At 41.2% G+C, this 22,711-nt stretch overlaps 1 protein-coding gene across 4 annotated transcripts in view; it reads left to right on the forward strand.

The window, feature by feature from the left end:
* Positions 1-22,711, forward strand: part of elmo1 (engulfment and cell motility 1 (ced-12 homolog, C. elegans)) — a 148,330-nt gene that overhangs the window by 42,023 nt on the left and 83,596 nt on the right. For all 4 annotated transcript variants that reach the window (XM_050034488.1, XM_050034487.1, XM_050034486.1 and 1 more), the window contains 5 exons: positions 6,272-6,426; positions 18,570-18,610; positions 18,817-18,889; positions 18,990-19,040; positions 19,188-19,357. In XM_050034488.1, the coding sequence (XP_049890445.1) occupies positions 6,349-6,426; positions 18,570-18,610; positions 18,817-18,889; positions 18,990-19,040; positions 19,188-19,357 (413 nt within the window). In that variant the 5' untranslated portion in view covers positions 6,272-6,348. The remainder of the gene's footprint in view (positions 1-6,271; positions 6,427-18,569; positions 18,611-18,816; positions 18,890-18,989; positions 19,041-19,187; positions 19,358-22,711) is intronic.

Here is a 22,711-nt window from a genome sequence, read left to right on the forward strand (position 1 = left end):
GGATAAGGCAACACGGTATTACAATATTCAAAATCTAAGACGATACCTAGTCTGTTGTTATATCGCCCACCCCTAAAGGACTGCTGTGCTGAACATGCTAACATTCTGACAGCTGTTGAAACATTTCACTCAAACCCCATGTGAACCTCATGATGGCACTGGTTGAAAGGTCAGATGATCACTAACATTATTAGGATTCATTCTGAGGTTAACGTGAACATCTGTACAAAATTTCATAGCAATCCATCAAATAGTTGTCGTGATTTTTCAGAATAAGCAACAGAGCGACACTGAAATCCCTGTACAGCCACGCAGCTCCAGCATGGTTAAAAATCTTGACAGCCTGTCTCAAGAGTGGCAGTTTTATAGCTCTCGCTGACTGCCTCACCATGTCTTCAGTCAGTATTGAGAGGGATGATAATCTGGGCATCGATGACTAACATGCTGTTATCTATAGAATATGACTGACTGAATGAATCACTCATTCACACATTCTGTGCGTATGTAAAGTAAGGCTTGTGAGACACATTTTTTATTCTAACAGAATAAACAGGATGGTGCTGCTTGTATTCTTCAAACTATACGTTTGTTTCAGCAAATAGTCCATGAAGTGTAATGTGTGCAGGATTGTGCCAGATGTTTATATCTGTCTCAGTGTTTTCTTTCCATTTTCCTCTCCCCACATCTTATTCACCACCTTGCTGTTCCAAGAATGGTGACCAGAAGCGATATTTTCTCTGCATAAGGTTGCAGGGGAGAGGCATGGGGAGAGGGAAACGGAGAGATACACAGCTGCATACGCTGAATGTCACTGAAGGCAAAGCGCCTCGCAAAGTATTTAACATACGTTATGAAACTACTGTAATCTTCAGTAAACACACTCGGTCATATTTCAAGGGTTGAAATTCAAAGCAGAGGGGTGGAGTGAGTCATTTTTGGGGAGTTGTGACAAACGTGACTTGAGTATGACACGCGCTTTGGAAAGAAAGATGCATCCACATCTCGAGCTATTGATGCAGTGGCTGCCATGGCAACGGGCCCTTGAATAAAGGCTATGTGGATCATTATGGGGTGACTCACACACAACGCCAGGCCAGTCTCATTACATAAACTATCTTTAAATTAATACCTGCTCATTAAACGCACACATACATATAAATACTCAAACATTGCTGTTTACACTGCACAGCAGCACACAGACTCCAGACATGCACACAAAATCCATTCTGGTCAGTGTTTGTGCGCGCACACATTTCATCATTCTGCCTTTGTTCATGCACACATGCTGTATATATCAACACACACTACTCAGCTCAATAGTTTTCTCCCAGGAATTACTCCGAGCCAGTCTGAATGCATTATGGATTGAGATTAAATATGTAAACAGGCTTCTTAACCAGGAACTGGGATGATCCAAGCTTTCTAGACAGGCGAGGGAGGTAAATTATTGATGCCTTCCTCAGTGGGTTTTGGGGATATCTGTGGTGCATTTTCCACTTGACAACTGTGCAGTGGTGGGTTTCATTAGACCCCCCGCAAGCATGCAGAAGTGGCTTTACCCAGCTCCCCCTGTGTGGCTCAGAGGAACCGTGATTTGGCTATTTTTCCACCATGGGACTTCTAACTGGCTTATTTTAGAAAGCCACAGGGCTTCGGGTTAAGTCGGCTGCCTGTTCCTCTGTCAGATATCTCCTCTGTAGAGGGACAGAAGCCAGGGAGGGGCTGCAGGACCAATGTTTGAGTCTGTGTGTTGGTGTGAAAGAGAAGAGTATTGGTCTGCTTGTTGCTATGCTTATGAACCCAGGGGTGCATCGTCAGGAGAGGCAAACCAGGCAAATGTTTAGGCCCTCCCCCCAATAGTGTTTTCTATTTATTCATATTTATATATTTAAGAGTACTTTAAACTGTAAAGAGTTAATACATTGTTCAACTTCAAGTTCAAATCAGGGCGACCAGGGTTGTTCAGATTCAGTATCTGCTTGTGTTTTTGAGTTGTGTTTTGGCCATTGAAAGATATGATGGCCTTTTTTCTAGTATCTTTTATGTGACTCACTGGAAAATAAAAGTAAAAAACAAAACAAAAAAGATTTAATAAAAGCTCCTCTATTGCTCTTCACTCTGTCCTTTTCCTTTCTCTGCCCATTGCCTTCACCTCCTGTTTTGGTATTGCACCATAAAGTTGGGGGACTTGAAAGAAAGAAAGACAGAAAAAATAATTAATTAGAAACGCCCACACCTTTAAAACTTCACACTCCAGTTTGTAAGGTAGGTTTTGTGTTAAAAAGTTGTAGTCTCCAAACAAAAGCCTGGCTGATACTGGATTCTTAAGGCTGATATTTGCAAACATAAGAAAATCTGATTGCAATAAATCTGCTAATATTAATTGGTCATACAGTATTGCTTAAATTAAAGACCTCTGAGTGAGGCATTTTACAACTGAAAAATAAACATGGTGTCTGGTGTCTCTGAGTACCTCACTTACGTGACTCACCAGAAAATGGATGTCAAAAAAATGCTCTTACATCACTTTTCACTCTGTCATCTCTCTGCCTATTGCCTTTGCCCCCTGTTTCGGTATGAAACTATAAAGTTTGGCGACTTGAAAGAAAGAAAAAAATAATAATAATTGAAGACATCCACACCTTTCAAACTTCACACTCCAGTTTGTAAAGTGGGTTTCTGATAAAAAGGTGTAGTCTTCCAATTACAGCCTGACCGATACTGGACTCTTGAGGCTGATACCAATGTTGATATTTGAGAACTCACAGGTATGCTATGTGGGATTGTTGGTTACTGTTTGTAAAGATGCTCACCAATGAAAGTGAGGGTAACAGCTAACCCCAGATTTACTCTTGTTTGGCATTTCGCCTCATTGCGTTTTTTTGGCACTGTGTCTCTTGAATGCCTGCTGGCCTGCTGGCCTGCTGGCCTGCCTACCTGGAAGTTACCTTTTTTAATCCTTTGAAACTTGAACGAACTGGTTTCATAGCTTTCAAAAACATGGTAAGAAGGCAATGAGCAACTTAACAAGAAATTACCCCAAAAATCAGCAAGAAATTTGTAAAAAGTTACTAGAAAATTAAATTAAAATGAGCACAAGAAAGAAAGAAAAGTAAAAAAACAAAAATAAACAAGGAAATTGCCTGAAAATTAGCCAAAAAAAGTAACAAAAAAAAAAAAACCACGAAAAATATTTGAAAATTAGCAAAGAATGTAAAATGTTACCAGAAAATTACCCGAAAATTAGAAAAAAGGTAAAAAAAAACCCAAACAAAATAAACAAGACAGTTACCAGAAATTTTGCACAAAAAATGCAAAAAGTTATCAGAAAATTACCTTAAAATTTACGAAAAACAGAAAAGTAAAAAACAAAAACTATTCCTATATTTAAAAAAAAAAAAAAAATCTAATAATTTACTCTCTCTCTTTTTATGAACTAATTTTAAGGTTGTTTTAACTTATTTCCTTAAATTTGTGGGACCTTTCTTGCTAAGCTGCTCATCACCTCTTTTCCAATTTTTTCAAAAGAAATGAAACCACATTTGCTCAGGTTTCAAAGGTTTTAAGTCCCGACCACACCAGACGGGGGTACACATCCATAAACTTCCCAAACACAGAAAATAAGAAAAGAATATGAAAATACAGGCGGAGGACAGAGTCTCTGCAGGCAAATACACTGCCACACACTTCTAGTGGGTCATAAGTGGTGACTGAAAGGGATTACTTCTGAATGAGTATACATTTTTTTGTTTGTTTGAGGAAAACCCTTCATTGTGTATTTTTTAGAAAATCTCATTGTGAAGTTGCAAAATAAACTTGTCGGTGCTCTCTGGTGGACAAACTATGCAATGGAGGCACTGTCTCTAAATTACTTAAAATGTATTTGGCATTTATTTTATCGCAAGTTCTTGTTGTATATCACCTGGCACATATGATATAGCTGCGACATGCTAATGTCTGCAGATGTATCAGTCCAGCTACTTTATCAGTTATGTTTTACTTCAGACCCCAGCTGAGACATCTAGGTGATGTCAGTTGAGTAATTTACTCAGATTTGTCAAAGTTCATCCAGACCCACAGAGGACATTTACTCAAATGTTCTTAAAGGCTGTTTTGTGCTCTCCATGATGAGTAAAGTGACCTTTATGTGTAAAATTGAAGAAATACCCCTTTAAGTTAGTGGAATATGCCAGAAGAAGAAGAAGCTCTGTATTAGTAACCTGCTTAAGCTGCTGCTGTCCTGCATGCTTACTGGCTAAAGTGGCTATTGTGGCTAAAGTGCTGCTACATCACTTTTGTGAAAGAGAGATGGAGCTGCTTTATCTCACAAACTGCAGGCACTCTTGTGCTGTTATTACTGTGACAACGTCTAAAAGGAATCACATATTTCACTCTGAAAGTCGCACCAAGATGCTGCCGGAGCGGTTTGTGTCTTTCTGCTGTGTTTAAATGACTGAGCTGAGGCTGCGTCCCAGTGAAACGGCGTACATCTTTTAAAACGTTGTAACTTTTCAATTCACTCACCTGCTGTGACCTCATTAGCAGTTAAACTTTGATTTGAATTAAGCTCGTGAGTGAATCTGCCCCACCGGCATGTACTAATGTTCTGTGTGTCAACAACTGCAAATTAAATTAGACTACCGCTGGAAAAAAAAAGTCATCTCAGAGGACAAATAAAAAATCTGTTTGTCTGCTTTAGTTTGTATACGTGAGTGTGAGAAGTTGAACTGTGTGTTTGAATACTATTTCAAGCACTGGTATTTGCAGAACTTTGCATGAAGTGCTTGGTTTCTAAGGTTAACCCTAAAACAGACAGAGGAGCGTGTTTTAAATGTGGGCTAATGGCTAGAGATGGCAGGTAATGCATGTGTGGTTTCTATACTAGCACTAATGATAAACCCTTATGCATTGCGGCTGGAAGACCTGACCTCAGATGGTAATGATAATATAAGAGGCCAGTGTGCATACTTTGTGTGCGTCTGCTCAAATAACCGTGAACTGGAGTAAGTAGGTCAATTGATTTATTTCCTCTAAACATTTAATGTGGAAATAGACATGTGCCTTTGCTCTAACTTATCATTATAAAGTCAATGTTGATTGCTCAGTGGAATGGCTATAAGTAATGGCACCATCTGTCTTCAGATTGGCTTCCTATAAGCCTTGCTATCACTATGCAATTCTGTCTGCTATGGGGTACAACCTCCCGGGAAAGTGAAGGCTCGATTTCCGGCACAAAGGAAGTATGTCAACCATTGTGAAACCAAAACAGGAAGAGGATAGCACTTTAATTTCGGTAGCAATCCCCATTTACCAAAGAGAATCAATGTATGTTCTTTGCAGTTACCGACAGTGGAACAACTAAAGCAACTGTGGAGAACAAAATGCAGTGTGTCCTGTGTTGTTGGTAGTTGCTAAGCTCCGACGAAAACAGAAAGCGATCCGGATGTCTTTGCAACAGTGGCGCCAATCACTTGGAAACGCTAAGGTCGGGGTGGGGGGTTGAGAAGTTGTCTGTTGCCGCGTCCCATTTGTCTCAGAGGTCAGGGGCCAGACCTAGGAATGATATCACAACTGAGTAATCACGTTCCAGTACAACAAGTTGGAAAACCAAGATATTGTTAGCAACACCAGTTCAAGCTAGGTTAGCCATTGTTAGCGATACCACAAGATAATGCATTACGCCATATTTTGCACATACAAACACTGTAGCAACATGTCCGTTGATAGAAGTTGGACAGGACTATCTGCACGTCTGCACTGTTTAAATGAGAAACAAATAAGACAGATGTGCTAATAAACAGTATATTACTATGGCTTCATTGCTGTTGATGCACACAGCAGCCATCTTGGATTTTGAGGTCAGGGTCGGTGAGGTTCACCGTTTTTAAATCTGACTTCAGGGGGCTCCCAGGTGAAATTTCTGAGTGGGAACTTGTTAATTTCGCCTTAAATGTTGCATGAAAGTGAACTGTTGGTTTGAGCTGTTCAGTAGCTCCTGCTGCTAATGTGAATTTGTAAGTTGCTGATGAGCAGTCTCTCGAGCGCTGCACTGTGCACATTACACATGTATTTTTCAGCATCGCTCTTGTTGCCCTTTCTTCACAATCATATATAAAATTCTTTGAGTTTAGAGGATGCTAATGTAAGCAAACAACTCAAATAATGACCTAGTTCTTGACTAATGTGCCCCATTTTCCTCTCTTCTTATTCCCATCCACTTCTGTTTTCTTTCATCTCTCCTTCCATCCTCTCCTTCACTCCTCTCCTGCAGGTTTGGATGAGCTACCTCCAGTAGTAGTGACAGAGGTGTGAGGCAGCGAGACCCACACCACCAAATCCCCGTCAGCCATGCCGCCACCGGCAGACATCGTCAAGGTGGCCATTGAGTGGCCGGGGGCCTTCCCCAAGCTCATGGAGATAGACCAGGTAGGTGTCTGAGCACTGACAAGACTTATTATGAACACACATGACTGCCCTTTAAACCCAGACTAAGCCTAAGTTATGCTGACAAAACATAGCAAACACTGTGCCTGTGCAAGACCATCAGATTTAAACACCTTGAACAAGCTGCATGCTTTGTCTGAACACAGAATTGTACAGTAATCTGCTGTTGTGTATACAGTTGAAAGTGGTTCAAATGTGCGGGGGTGTGTGTGTGTGTGTGTCTGAAGGACGCAGGTGGATGTGATCAGGGCATGATGCATCTCTGTTTGTTCCTAACAATTAACGCTAATTACCAAAAGGAAGAGCCTTAATTAAAGATGTTTAACAGTCAACACAGTCAAAGCTTTGACAGAACTTCACAGACATTACATTGACTGTGATGGCGGAAGCTCCGTAATTAATGGCCTTAAGGCTCATTTATACTCCTTTTTAAGTTCGAAAATAGATGCATCAGTTTCCGAACGTTGTAATCGTCAATGTCCTCATACTTCCATGCGTGCTTTTTGATAGCCCAGATACAGCCAGTAGAATGCACTAGAGGGCAGAGTCAGATGTGTCTGACAAAAGCAAATGAGGCAACAGTGGAGGAGATCGTAATAATGTACCTTTGAACGGAGGCAGCTTTGTCGACAGCGGTGGTCTGTGCTGCCCTTATACATACATCCTGACAGTAGAATTCTTTTCACTATATTACTGATTTGTTTCATTCTGGCATTGAGCTCGATCTGGCCCGACTCCGCAACTAGGACCTCCAATTTTGTCGTCTTTTCCGATGGTCGTATCTCGATTGAACTATGCTACACTGCCTCCACGGTCTCTGGTGGTACTGCTTGGTTTTGTCGGTCTGTAAGCTTTCAGAAATGGAGCACAACTGGGATGAAATGGACGAATTTCGTATAGACGGCATCAGTCAGGTAGCAGTCGTAATATTTTTAACTGCAGCTGTCTTAACTTTCACCTGTTAAAATGACACAGGGGGAAGTTTATATTAGCCGTAGCTGTAACGGCTACAAGGAACATTTTTGGCTGTTGTCTCATTGAGGAGCTTTCAGCTGGTAAAGTCGCTAGTGTAAGCTAGAGATTTTGATTTTACACCTGGGAAGCTGAACTTTTGTGGCCTAATGTGCAACTTTCATAGGCATGAACAGGGCCCCACCTCCAGTGCTGTATCCAGTTTATTTATACTTTTCTACATCCATGGAAAAGACACATCACTTTGTAGTTTAAGAAATTATTTGGCTAATGGTGTTGCATCAATTTCAGGAGAATTAAACTTTAATGGAAACCAAATTAATATTTTATGCTCATAGACTTAATAGTTCTTATTTTGTATCTTCAGTATTTAGAGCAAGTAGTGCATAAATATAAGCTGTTAAAATGAGTAGGCTGCACCTGTTACAATGTATTGAATGTAATAAATATGTATGTAATCAGCAGTCTCTACCTTAGGATGCTCTCTTTTCCAGTTGTAGCTACAGTTTGCAAACATTAATTAGGCTGCTTCTCAAAACTGTAGTGTTTTTGTGTAGATAACAGATCGGTTTTAGTTTTTTATAACTGTAGTTCCCTAGATGTGCTAAAAGCTTTATCTAGATTTGAAGTGGTGAAGAGTTTCATAGTGGATTTTTTTTTTTTTTTTTTTCAAACTTCCAGTGCATCTCTGAAAAATCCACTGATTTACATAATGTGTTTATTCAGGGTCAGAACAGGAGACATTTCCAACAATGCCAGTGATATTTTGATGAAACTAATGCAATCTCTGGCGTTAAAATCTTGCTGCTGATTGCTAATCAGAGTGTGTGTGTCAGCACACGGTTCAAATATGAATCCACGGATAAAGGCCATACTGTATGTCAGCAATCATCAGCGTCTAACATGACTGCATGACATGCTAATGAAATAATTAGCCCAAACAATGACTAACCCGTGGCAGGGGGATGACATGTTTACTGTTACGTTGTTTGATTACACATACAGTGTGTAAAATGGCCTGTTCATCTGTGACTCATGGATGGGCTAATGATTGTACAAGCCATGAGTCACCGTGGCAACTGCAGCCACGATTGCCCTTCTCAATGGATGAACCGGTAAATGAAACAATGAACTCTGCACTAGAGCACATGTGCTTCATAAGGACATTAGACACTGTAGTGTAGATTAAAGGACGCAGTTTTTGGTATTTAATGCCTCCTCATCAGCTGGGCTCTCAGTCTGAATTGTCATTAGCTCCGGTTTGGTCTTTCTTTCGTCTTTCGGAATCCACCTCTCCTCCTCCCCTTCCTCCGCTCTTCTCTCATTCCCTTATCTCGCCCTGTCATCTTTCTTTTGTTCCTCCTATCTGTTGCCTCCTCCTCCTTGTCCTCCTTTGCTTTCTCTCCTGTTTGTTCCCCCTCTCACTCCTCCTCCCCGTCTTTTGTTGTAACTGTGAAACTTGCGCTGTGCCTCCTCCTCTCTTGTCCTCCACCGTCAGCCCCCACCTCTCCCCCCTCCCTCTGCATCTCCTCTGTACAATAGGCCCTGCGGCGGCATATGGCTGTCTGAGTCATGCGATGGGGAGTGGGCTTCAGCTGCTCGCACCGTCTCGAGACCTAGAGAAAGTGTGTTTCTCTGGTGTGTGTGTGTGTGTGTGCGTGGATGCGAGTCCGTGCGTGTATTTTTTTTTGTTTGTTTACGTGGGTACAACTCTGCATAAGTGAAATAGTACGTGGGTGTGTTTGTGTGGCAACATGAATAGTTGTTACTATTCATGTGTGTGTGCTTATGTGTTGACACCTCTGTGTATGTGTGTATCCATTTGTTGGGGATTCATTTTCTTTTTCTCTGATTTCTGTCCGTGTTTGTGAGTGCGCTCCTCTGCAGGGTGAGTTTGACAGTGTGTCTGTGTGTGTGTGTGTGTGTGTGCATGCGTGCGTGCGGGTGTGCGTGTGTGCATAAATCACACTACGGTTCCTGTATCTCTCCAAATACCTTCAATGCCCCATAGGCACGAAAGTCCAGTGTTTGTGTTGGAACGCTGGGGAATTGGTACAAGTGCAGACAATTGTAATAAGCATTTCATTGTTATTGCCTGTCAGAAATGTAATAGAGAACAGGGGAGAACAAGGTGGAAGGGCTGTTGATGTCTGCAGGTAGAAAATAAGTTTCAGAAACAAGCAGGAGAGTTTAAGTGAAACCACAGGGAAACAAACTGTAATGGTGTTTGATACAGTGTGGAGTGAGGCTGTGGTGTGTTGGCAGTTAATGAGGTAGAGGAAGTGTGTATACTCTTCTAGATATTCCAGTGGCTTTTTGGCTAATAGGTGGGTATACCGCCATATACACCACTGCTGTGTGGCAGTATGAAACCAAATACATCTTATACATATTTGTCTTAGTCTTGTGTCAAATGTCCTTGTTAGATTTAAGCATATTTAGGGTGCGTTCACACCTGTATGTTGGTTCATTTGGTCCGCACCAGATGGAAAAAATTATTCATTGTTACATTTCAGTTCTGGTTCCTGTGCACGCTGACTTTTTTCAAACGCACCAAGAGAAGTAAACATGAAGTTCTAGCAACTGACAGGTCGCTCTGTGATTGGACAGTTTTGTATTTTGCATCATCAGGACCCACTTTTTATGCGTTTATGCAGCTGCACTTTAATGCTTCTAAAGTGTTTTATATTTATGTTCTGTGGTTTCACAAAGAGCTCATAGGGAAATAACTGATTGTAAGCATTATTAGGAGGCTATTATTAGACTGCAAATCACTTGCATGTTATGAATAATGACCATCATAGAGACAGGGTGGACAGGAGCCGTCTTGTACAGTAATGATTCAGGTTTTAATACTGTGGGATCAAAGTCACACACACACACTTTTTAATGAGGGAAAATATCCTCACTGATGTGTAAATGTGTTGCCATGGTTACATGTATGTATTAGCACAAATAGGTATAGACATGGCCTTTATCAGGATCAGTTACAAGATGGAGGATAGATTCCGCAATCAGCAGATGGATTTATTAGATGAGCTGTTAAAAACATGTTTAAATCACACATTCGCCATCATGAAATCCTGTAGTTGGTTTGTTTTCTTTGTTTCTTTCTGCACGAGAGTTTGTTTGGAAGCAGACTGAGACCCACCTTTTCGAGTGCTCTCGGTTTGGTTGTTGGGTTGCTTCCAAACCAGTCTAAACCAATCATACTAACCACACACACGGACTTGAGTTTGTTGTAACTGAACCAAACTGGTTCGGGGTGAAAGCACCTTCAGTCAACCTCATCCTTTTTTTAGTCAAGTTTTAGTTGACTAAAGGTTTGTTGGTCTTCTCTTAGTCAAAGAAAACCGTACCTAACTATACTGTAATTTCAGTATAAAAACTGTTAACATTATAGTCTCTTTTAAAATAGACTTGGATGGACTCGTGTGGTGCCTTTCTAGTCTTCCGACCAACCAAGGGCTTTTTGTAGTCATCAGATTATTTTGATCATTTCAGTCAATCTAGTTTAGCCATAGCCAATAATTTAGTCATTTTAGTCATATGATTTTATGTCATTATCATCTAAAGGAAAAACTAAAGATTGAATGATGCAGCTCTGAAGAAAGTGTCTTGTCTCGTGGTCAGACAGTTTCAGTTTAAGGAATACTTCCAATATGGGCTCAAATATCACCATTTTTCTTTCTCCCAAGCCTTTCTGTTGTCACTGTTAACTTTTACGTAATAGGATCCTCTGAGTGTCATAGACTAGGCACATATTTTTAGTGGAACAGAGGGGAGAGCTGCTTCTGAGCACGCTTCTAAAACACACTGTGGCACATTTGGTGAAATCACAAGCATTGATTAGAGTGGCCGCAATCAGCTCTGGTGGCCGTGTCATAGCTAGAACATGGTGCAGTTACACCTAGTGGAGTCCTTCTTCTTTTTTTTCGTCAACGGAAATAAAGTGAGATTTTACTGAAGTTTTTATTTTTAAAACTGCTTTGTAGTATTGTCTTTTTTGTCAACAACATTGCATGTCGATACAGTCACAGTTAGTGTTTAATGATGTTGCTGTCTCATCATCGTCTTGTCTTGGCTATGGAAAAAAGGTCATTAAAGAATATATGTAGTCATAGTTTTCTTAAACAAAATTGACACTGTGACAGGTGACACTGAACAGGTAGTATGAAGTGGGTTTATTTGAGCTTTTTCACTGCAGCGAGGTGACAACGCTGAGTGAATCGAAACAAAGGTACAGCTGGAAAACAGAAAGGATGAGTTAAAAGAAGCTCAAACGCTGTGCAGAGCTCCGGGAAACTGCAGAGTTGGATGATAATTATCTGTGGCTCCATCACTATGAGCATCACCTTTCTACATACACAGTTGATGGATCCATTGTTAATATTGAAAACAATGGTTTTAGCAGCTTTATTCGTTTTGTGCAGACAGTGTTTGGGAGTCTACCGCTTCTTTTTCTGTTGTTGTAGATTTGATTTTCCTGCATTTCTCTTAAAGGTGTGGTTTAGATTATATAGATTGCCATGTTTTACCATGGTCTGTGTGTGTTTTATTCATAATATACTTCTTTTTTATAACTTATAGATTACATATGCATGAAGCAGACTTTTTTAGGAGAAGTTTTTGTGCACACACAATGACTCTAGAATAGCAGCCAAATTAAATATTTAGGCAGGGAAACTGTATCCTTGTGTGAAATAATGGTTTAAAATGTACGTAATGGATGCTCAGACAATGCTACCATCAGTCAGCCATAGCCGGTGAACTCTGCTTTTTGTATAACTGAATGACATCGGACAGAAAGAGGAAGTGTGCTTGTTATCCCCCCCATTAGACAGAAGAGTGTTGTGTCATATACTGGGTTCAAGAGCTCACAGATGGTATAGAATCACTAAACACCAGGTTTATATAATTTTTCATACTGTAGACCACAGCTTTGCTTTTCACATTTCTGCCAGTGCACAAGGTCGTGACACTTGCTTAGGATACTGGATCAGAGTAACACAGCTGATCGGAGCTCATAATAAAGGAGATGAAGATGTGGGAGTTCAGAGAGGGAAATGTGACGGAGCAGTAGGGGACAAGTAGATGGGATAGTGGAGGCTGTGTAACTCCTGGATGATGAAAGGGTCGGCAGAAAGCAATATGCGTTTCCACCTCAGAGGTAATGAGATAAAAGGACAAGATGGAGGCCATTAGACGAGGAGAGGAGAATTGTAGAAAGAATAACTGGGGGAACATCAATTAATTAAGAAATCATGTAGATTTAAATTCAACCAAAACAGTTCATATGAATTATAAACTGAAACTAACAGTGTATAATGATGTTAATAATTTAGATCTGTGTTAAACAAGCTAAATCTCAGTTGAAGTACAATTAAGAAGTAATGGACTATGTCAAAAGAGACAAACACAGTTTTAAAAAACCTCAAACAGCATACTTCCAAGGGAAGAAAACATATTGAATGCACAACTCTAGCACTTAATCCATGTCCTTCAGGGAGTCCCCAGAAAAATGAGGAATAGTTTATATTCACTATTTAATTATTCACCATAGAAGTGAGTCTAATGTGACTAAGAGTCATGAAAGTGACTGTTGTGATCACAGCTTTCACTTCGTCGACGGTTATCTCCTAAACCATTCTGTTCTTATTCCCATGTCTTAAACTAATGTCACGTCCGTCGCTGTCTCAGGCCACACTTTAGCTTATCTATGTGATGAACAGTTGAAACACATTTTCTAATGTGGTTAATGTTGTGAAATGGTAAAACTACGTTTACGATCACGTTTTGGGTTAAAATAAGTATCTTCATTATGTAACGTGAAGTACATACATCATGTACAACCATACGTAAATTGCACACTGACTTTTGGTGAAGTGTGTCCTCCTGGATGAAAGTCTGCTTTGACCCATCCACCTGCTCTCCTCTCCACCTTCATGGACTTTATTATTTTTTAAACTGCACCATTTCCACACAGTGTTAAGTATTGTCCCGCATGGGTTTACATTGGAGTTAACTGAAAGTCTGGTGTGTCTCATAAAGATACTGAAGCGAACCTTTGGCATCGAAATCGCTGCTTACAAATCAGCAGTATTTAACGCCCTGGGAATGAAGACAGTCTGTCTCAACTGTAGTTGACGCCTATAGAATTCTGGTCTTATATCTAACAGCCAAAATGTTTTCAGATGGAGGTCCCTGAAGCAAAATCTAATGAAATGGGGGTCAGTGACCTGATGTGAATCAATTTAGGAGTCCTTGCCACAGTAACTGTTGAACTGTTGAACAGTATGTATAAGATTGGCCTCAAGGTTTGCAGTGGAAATACAGAGGCTAGACATTTACAGTCTCAAAGTACCATCTTCCTTATTACAAGTTATTAAAACCACACGTGATAATATATTATTACCTTTTTTCTATTATTTAAGTGTATAAGTTTATTAATAATACAGTTCAAAACTGGGAAAAGCTTTGATCATATATGAGAGAAGGAATCGCTCCGAGCAATTCTCAAGTGATTTAATGTCTTTTAAAATATTGCAAACCTTTGCTGTTTCTTTGATGATTGAGCATATTAATAATTTGCTCATAAAAAAGCTACAGTAGCACTAAGAAATACCAAACATATGCAGTAGGAACCTGGATTATATTCAAGCAATATTCATATTCATGCTTGTTTCTAAGAGTTGAGAGAGAATAATTACATGCACATAATGTAGGTTCAAGGCTGTCAAAAAAGAAACAGCATACAGTGTCACACAAGTTTGATGAAGACAAAGTTTGATCGTACTTGGATCTTTGTCAGGTTGATATGGTTTAAAAGTTGAAACCACACCACACAAACTTTATGGTGACAGCTGTGGATTACAGTCTAAAGCACTGAGTAGTAAAACCATTGGCAGCCAACAATTCAATAAATTACACAGAAACTTACATACAAAAAAGTACGTAGAGAAAAAAGCAATAATGCAATATCAGACATATATCTTAAGTTGTAAAACATATAAAAATTAATTGTCATACCACATCACCTGCTTTAAAAATTGCATTAAGTTAAAGGCAGAACAAAAGAAATCTCGAATACATGCACAGAAATTCTGTCTAAAACACCCTTCTAAAAATGGTGAGATCAAATTCAAACATTTTGACCTGACAAAGATCCAAGTACGATCAAAACACCATCTTCATTAAAGTTGTGTGGCATCCCAGTGACGGCAGTGTCGGCAGCCGGAATCAGGCCGCTGATTTGGCCCCATTCTGGCGAGCATTCATGCAGAGTCTCAGCTGAGTCAAGCAACCGGTTGTGGCCCGGCTTATTCTTCTGGGGGGACAAATTTTGGCCGAAGCTGGGCCCGGTCGTTTTTTGATAACAGGCCAGTGACAGCAGTGTTGGCAGCTGAAGTCGGGCCGGCTGATTTGGCCTGATTCTGGGGGCGTCATTCATTGCGAATCTCAGCCGAGTCAAGCAACTGAATGTGGCCTGACTTACTTCTTCCGGTGTGCCGAATTTGGGCCGAAGCTGGGCCAGGTCATTTTTGATAACGGCCCGATGATGGCAGTGTCTGCAGCCGGAATCAGGCCAGCTGATTTGGCCCCATTCTGGGGCATCATTCATGCCAAGTCTCAGCTGAGTCAAGCAACCGGATGTGGCCTTACTTACTTCTTCTGGTGTGCAGTGTTTGGGCCGAAGCTGGGCCGGGTCATTTTTGATAATGGCACAGTGATGGCAGTGTCGGCAGCCGGAATCGGGCCAGCTGATTTGGCCTGATTCTGGGGCATCATTCATTGCGAGTCTCAGCTGAGTCAGGCAACCGGATGTGGCCAGACTTACTTCCTCTGGCATGCCGAGTATGGGCCGAAGCTGGGCCAGGTCATTTTTGTTAACAGTGATGGCAGTGTCAGCAGCCGGAGTCTAACCAGCTGATTTGGCCTGATTCTGGGGCGTCATTCACAGCGAGTCTCAGCCGAGTCTGGCAACCGGATGTGGCCCGACTTACTTCTTCCAGTGTGCCGAGTTTGAGTCGAAGCTGGGCCAGGTCATTTTTGATAACGGCCAAGTGATGGCAGTGTTGGCAGCCGGAGGTGGGCTGCTGATTTGGCCTCATTCTGGGGCATCATTCATGGCCAGTCTCAGCTGAGTCAGGCAACTACATGTGGCCTGGCTATTTTCATCCAGCATGCCGACTTCACGCCGATTCTGGGCTGGCTCCCTGGGGTGGAGTAAGTGTGCAGGTGTTACATGCATGTTTGTGAACCATATTATCATGTAATGTTGGTATTTTATTAGTAGAATACTCTATGAAAGCCACAGATACCCTGCTGTAGTGTGGAATACTATTGGATGTGTGTGTGTGTGTTCACTGTAGTCTGGCTGCACACTGAAGGTCCCCAAGAGCCTGAGGATGAAAGCAGTGGGGAGCAAGCAGATATTAAGTTAATACTGCCTGGCGTTATGCACACACGCTCCTTATATTTGTCACCTCATCCCTCCATATGTATTTTGCTCGCTCGCTTCATTTTCCCACAACCCCTGTTTCTTTCTGTTCAACAGCCGCTCTCCCCTGCTCTCTCGCTGTTTTCATCCACTCTCCCACTTCTTGTGTTTGCTCTTGTTTTCCCTTCATCTTATTCAGTTTGCCTATTTTTCACTTTTTTTATCCTCTGTTCACATAAAAGCCTGTCACCTCTCTGCCTTTCTCTCCCTGTCATGTACTGTATGCCCATCATCCTGCCACCATTATCTTCCCTCTGTAAATCTTCATCACTACAGCTTTTGCCTTTGAAGCAGCCTCTCCCAGTGCTGAGGGTAATCCTCAGTGAAGCAACATCATCATCCACACTGTACGCTGTGACTGTATACAAATGTTAAATTAAATTGCTATGCATGAATGTTAATGTGCATAGCTGTGACTGTGTGAGTTTGTGCACATGGTTGTGCCTGTGCGTTGTAAACAGCTTGTGTTTGCCACAGTGGGGATAACAGACTCATAAGCAGCCTTTAAACACTCTCATCCCTCAAAACAAACATTGACTGGTGGATAAGACTCTGACCGAAGTCCTGTTCTCAGATCTGTTACTTGAGTAAAAGTAGCTGTAGTGTACAGCAGTTTTAAAGGGGTACTCCAGAGATTGAGCATTGTACGTTCATAAAGTTATGAGACTCCCAGACAACACAATTGAAAAAAAACAATGGTAGCATTGGAGCAGCAGAGGCCGGCTTTCCTGACTTATAGTCTTGAGTATGGATCAAGCTCCTAAAATACTGGGTTTCTCACATGGCACAGAGCCATTAAGAAGTTTGGCATATTTTATTGAACGTGGACAAAACAGTTAAAACATCATTATGTTCCACAAAGTAAGGTATCATTGTTTTTTTGGTACCCAAACTCAAGTATTACATTGGCATAGAATCGAAAATGTCAAACCAGGCTTACTGTAGTTTAATCCAAGGGTGTAGGTTTTGTTTCAACACTGCGGGGGACGCATGAAACGGGTAGGAGCACGGTTGGGGAGTAGCGGAATAGAAGTAACAGGGTTATGAATTTAAAATGCCAGACATGAGTAACGGTATTCCATTACAGTTTAATTGGTGGTATTCTACAGTTACGGTCTTTAAATATAGATTACTTGAAGGGATTAATGTATTTGTTTTTGTTCTGATTGGTGAGGGAGAACGCCAGGGAGCTGCAAGCTTCTGACTGGTGACTGATTCATACGAATGAGCTCCACAAGATGATTTTGAAATATTCCAAAAGTAATCCAAAGTATTCAAAAATGCGTTACTCAGTTTGAGTCATCTGATTAAATACATTACAAATGACATTTTAGCATGTCTTCAGTAATTTGTAGTGGAATACGTTTTAAAAATAACCGTCCCAACACTGGTTAGGAGGTCCTTCCCCTAAAAACTTTGAGCATTTTGGTGAATTTTTAATGCACTTTATTGCAATTAAAAATAGATTTTACGACTATAAAAGTGCTATTTTCATGTTTTTACTGGGGAGAGAAAATGTTCATGCTGTAAATATTGAGGCGGGTGTGTCCCTTGCATCCCCCTGGAAATGTACATCTATGGTTTAATCTATAAAGATATATAATATTTTAGAAACGGATTATATGTCTTCAGTGGTTGAAGTTTTCAGATCCTTTACTGCAGTTAAAGTATGACTACCAACTGTGAAAATATTCCATTATAAGTAAAAGTCAAGGCACTCAAAACCTAACTTCTGTAAAAGTATGTTAAGTATTAGCAGACAAATGTACCGAAAGTACTTAAATAAAAAGTACTCAATGTGCAGTATACTATTATGTATCATGTTTTTTGATAAATATTCTTGCATGTGGGTATTTTACTGCTGTAGATGACATTTAACTTAGTGCTGATTATAACTCCTTTATATACTGTTGGGTAGTTTAATCTACAGAAATGCATCATATTCTATAAGATCAGTGTATGTTTGTAGCGTCACTGTCCTGTTAGAGCCACATGTCTCTAAAAAGTTGGCTTTTCATGGTGTCAGTAAAACAGCCCTGTTTTCTGCTTAGTGATGAAGCATTTTCCAGCTGATCCAAGAGGGATTTGTATACAGTTAATTTAGCTTAAGAAGCAGGGGATTTTCTCAACACATAAAGGAAAATCAAATCCTTCAGATTATCAGGGAAAAAAAACTTTTTGGTTTTCACTGGACAGAAAAGAGATGAAAAATTGTAATCTGAAAAATAATTAAAGCTGTCAGACAAATGTAGTGGAGTGAAAAGTACAGTATTTCCCTCTGAGATGAAGTTGAGTAGAAGTATAAAGTTGCATAAAGAGGTAATGCTCATGCTAAGTACAAGTACCTTAAACTTATCGTTGAACAGTACTCAAGCAAAGCTACTGAGTTGCTCTCCACCACTGAGGAGCAGAATATCACAGCTACTATCTGGAAGCAGTTTCTTGTACAGTAACACTGAATGAAATGGTGCAACACACACAGTCAGCGATCCCACATCAGCAGTTGGACACTTAAACACAGGCTCCTGAAGAACAGCCTCTCATTGTGCCAGTCCTGTAATATAAAGTAATTGCAGCTCACTCTGAGTTGACCGCTGTTTTCGGAACTCGAGCTTGGACTGTGGACTAAATGTAGTTTTGCCTTCCTCCACAGAAAAAGCCTCTCTCGGCCATCATTAAAGAAGTGTGCGAGGGGTAAGTCTGGCTTTTTAATGTGTCTGCACGCCTTTTGGATTTGAAAATAATTCTCCAAGGGCTTCTTGAAAATGCCCTCTCTCTCGATCTCCATACTTAAATCCTATTAGCTGTATTTTACATGGATTGTTCTCCACTTTTAACACCAATTATGCAATGTTTTTTTCTCTCTCTCTCTCTCTCTCTCTCCATCCGATGGCTTTTAGGTGGTCCCTGGGGAACCATGAAAACTTTGCTCTGCAGATTGCCGATGCCACAAATTTCTACATTACAGAAAAGGTTTGGTTATCTATTTTTAACTCCAGGCAGCTGTGTCCAAGGTAAAAATGTGCCTCAAGTGCTCACTAACCTCTGCTTTTATCTTGGTAAATCTCCACAGAATCGCAATGACATTAAGAATGGTTCCATCCTGCGCCTGACCACCTCTCCTGTAAGTTTAATTTCTTTGCAAAATGTCCTTATAAGCGCATATGAACACTCTGGTGATTGTGGGTGCACAGAGAGAAAATTTTGTTTTTATTATCCCAAGGCATCTTTTATTAATTACTTATTTTTTAATTACTTCTTTCCACTCTAGTACCAAACTGCAGTCCAGCTTCATGAGCGGATCCAGTCGTCCAGCATGGATGCCAAGCTGGAGTCTCTGAAGGACCTGGCTAACGCGTCACGGGACATCACCTTCGCCCAAGAGTTCATCAACTTGGATGGCATCTCCCTGCTCACTCAGATGGTGGAGAGTGGGACTGAGTAAGTCAACTGTCCCTCCGTCTCTTTGGTTGTTTTTGATTTCCTCCGTTGCTGCAATGTTTTCTCACTCTCAGACAATTAGTCACTCCTCTGTGTGATGAATTTGATGGGTAAGATGACTGAAAGAATATAGGCTTCCAGGGGTTTCTGATACTCAGCCAATGATGTTTGATCTAACCTGACTGAAGTCGATTGTGAGTGTGGGCTCTTAGTGATCAGGTGGAGTTTTAATAGTATCCCATGTACACAGATCTGAGGTCAGTGAGAATCCAGGGGGTCTTTAAAGTTGCACTGTGCATTCAAGGTCAACGCAGTATTTAGTCACACTCCTCAAATCATTGTGTTAAAGGTATACTGTGCAGGAATTGTGGGTTACTGTTTGTAAATGGTATCCCCAGCGAAAGTGAAAGCCAACTCCAGATTTGCTCTTATTTGCTATATTTCTGTTTTCGGCGCTGTTTCTGTGATTTTCATGGCTTCCTCTTGGATACCTGCTGCTTACAGTCTGGCACCTGTTCGGCACACAGGTTCAGGGTGACAGCAACGGTCACGTTATACAGTAAAGAAGCCAGGTTATTTCTCCGAGCTAATGCGTGCTAACTACGCTAACAACGGAATGCATTAAGTTGCTACGAGCTGTAAATCCACCACTTCTACACAGAGGGCAGAAGGTAACATTATCTTGTAGCCTGACCAGGTAAAGCCTCTGTTCCTCCAGGCAAGTGCCTTAGTCCAGCTCAGACTCACCATGGGTCTGGGTCCACAGCTGCCTGTACTGGAGAGCAGCATGAAAGCAAGGAGTGCTCACTCTGCAGCTACATCTAGGGGTTGAAATGTCCCCAGCAAAAGTGACAGTGAGCATTGATTTTAGCTCAACATATTTTAGTATTTCATGGCACCACTGCAACATTACATAGATGTGTCATTATCAGACCATGTTCCTGAAGTAATCTTGTTTCCATTCTTACATTCACCCTGTGAACATGAGTGATAATGGGAACTTTTGTCCTATTTAGCCGCTGAAAAGAGAGGTATACGATAAAAACACAAGGCACCTGACCAAACTAGTCAAAGTTCCTTCTCTCTCCATGTAGCATCTCTGCTGTGCACAGTTAAGTTTTTGAGGAGGTCGACATCGGCTATGTCCTGTGAAGCCTGTGGCATAGCTACAGAGGCTAACTGCACAGGATCCACAGCTAGGCCATAATCCCATAAACACTCTAAAGGTGTCATCCAGAAGTTGAAAAGAGGAGAACTAGCCTTGTGAAGAACATGCCCAGAGGCTCCTGTTCGCCCCCTTTTTTCTTTTTTCTTTTTTTTTTTACCATTATGATGATATTACACACAGCTGAGCGCTCTGCTCTGGTTTCTGACTGTTCAGCAGATCCAAAAACTCACCGTGTTCGTGTGTGCGCGCGCGTGAGTCCGTGTGTGTGTGTTGGGAGCATGGGGCCCTGGAGACCGTCTCAACTGAAGGTTAAAGCGAGGACATTTTTCGCTGAGGTGGAATTTCTCAGCCGTGATGCCAGTGGGAAGTGTGTGTGTTTGTGTGCCAGGAGCATACTGTGTGAGTGCAAGGCTCCAGCCAGAGTAAAAACCCAGAGGAAACTTACAGTAGGAGTGTGAACGCACACACACACACACACACACACACACGTGCACACAAGCAGACATACGGAGCAAACTGGCAGGGAGGGCAGCAGCAGCCAGCCATCCGGTACGCACTCGTTTTCTGCCTCATGCAACTCTCATTATTCATCCCTTTTTACCAAGCGAGAGCAAAGATAGATTGAAGAATTGTTTGCTTGCATAAGGAGTTTGCTCCACTCATGTTGTAAACACACACTCACACAAGGTCAAATATGCTCTTACTACAGCGCGGTAAGAACCCAAACACTTGAGAGCAAGACACAAGCAGCACACACTGTGAGACACTTGAGGGAACTCTGCAAAGCAATTTCAAACAATTATTTGTGCTGGATTGTTAAATTGAACAAACCTCTCTTGAACTGAATGACTTCTCCTTCAATGCTGCGAGTTGTTTTGTACTGTATGTGCATAGAGGGTCAAATTCCGGTCAGATATTTAATGTCCTCTCTTCAGCAGAAACCACATAATGATCTCCTGTTTCTGGGGATGAGACAGCAGCGCCTCCAGCATCGCGCTCACTTTTACTGCTGGACAGGAAATCATTGAAGCCTCTTGTCCTTTTTGCAAATAATGTTCAAATTAGCAAATATTTGACCCTTGTTTGATCTTACTGCTCGGAGCCACCACAGCAGCACTGATGTTGACTCCACTCTGCTCCAGGCTCTTTCATTAAATATGTTTTTATGTAGATTACCATCACATCAGTTATTCAGTACTGGAGTTTTTGAGAGTGCATGTGTGTGTGTGTGTGTGTGTGTGTGTGTGTGTGTGTGTGTGTGTGTGTGTGTGTGTGTGTGTGTGTGTGAGGGAGGGAGCAAGTGGCTCTGCTGCATTTCCATCTCAACAGAAGGAGCTTATGAAACACGGACACGCAGATAGGTATCAGTGTCTGACACACACACAAACACACACACTCATTAGTGTGCCTGCCAACCAACTTGGTGAACTGTAATTATTCAAGAGGCTCAGTGCTGGAGACTCTCGAGGGCAGAGCGCTGCTGTGATCTAATGCTTCTGCCAGAGATGTTGTACTGTTTTCATGTAGAAATAAGTTGGCAGGCTGCTGCTGTTGCCCACACAAGCACCATGAGTCAAAGGCAGATAACGCCCTCTACTGACCAAACCGTGGAGCATCTAATGTGCTTTGACTCAGTCGGTCTTCTGAATGCACAGTGCAACTTCAAACCATCATATTCAGAGGTGTTATTAATTTCCAAAATTATGCAAAGAGGGATATTGTTGTCTTAAAGGCCCAGTGTGTAGGATTTAGAGGGATATATCAGCATAAATGGAATATAATAAGTATGTTTTCTTTAGTTTATAATCACCAGAAAATAAGAATCGCATTTTCTCCCTTACTTTTAGTAATTTTGATCCATACAGACAGATTTGGTTGTGTTTGCACAGGTTTCGAGATGTGCTGCCACTCAATTACTATGGAGATGAATGCAGTTTTGTTTAGAAAATTAATTCAGCAGAAGTTTTCTGTTTTATTTGTCTTTACCTACTGATTATTTATCAAAAATCTCATGGAGGTATTTGCTTTAAAAATATCGTGGTATTTGATTTTCTCCATATCGCCCTGCCCTAATTGAAACTGCTTTCTGCTGAACAAATGGTCTCAATGAAAAGAGACTATACAGAGTAACAGGGACCCTGATTCTGAGAGGACAGACCTCTGTTTGAGTTTTCTCAATGACGTTT

This window comes from Epinephelus moara, chromosome 22, assembly GCF_006386435.1.
Source record: "Epinephelus moara isolate mb chromosome 22, YSFRI_EMoa_1.0, whole genome shotgun sequence".
NCBI classification, from domain to species: Eukaryota; Metazoa; Chordata; class Actinopteri; order Perciformes; family Serranidae; genus Epinephelus; species Epinephelus moara.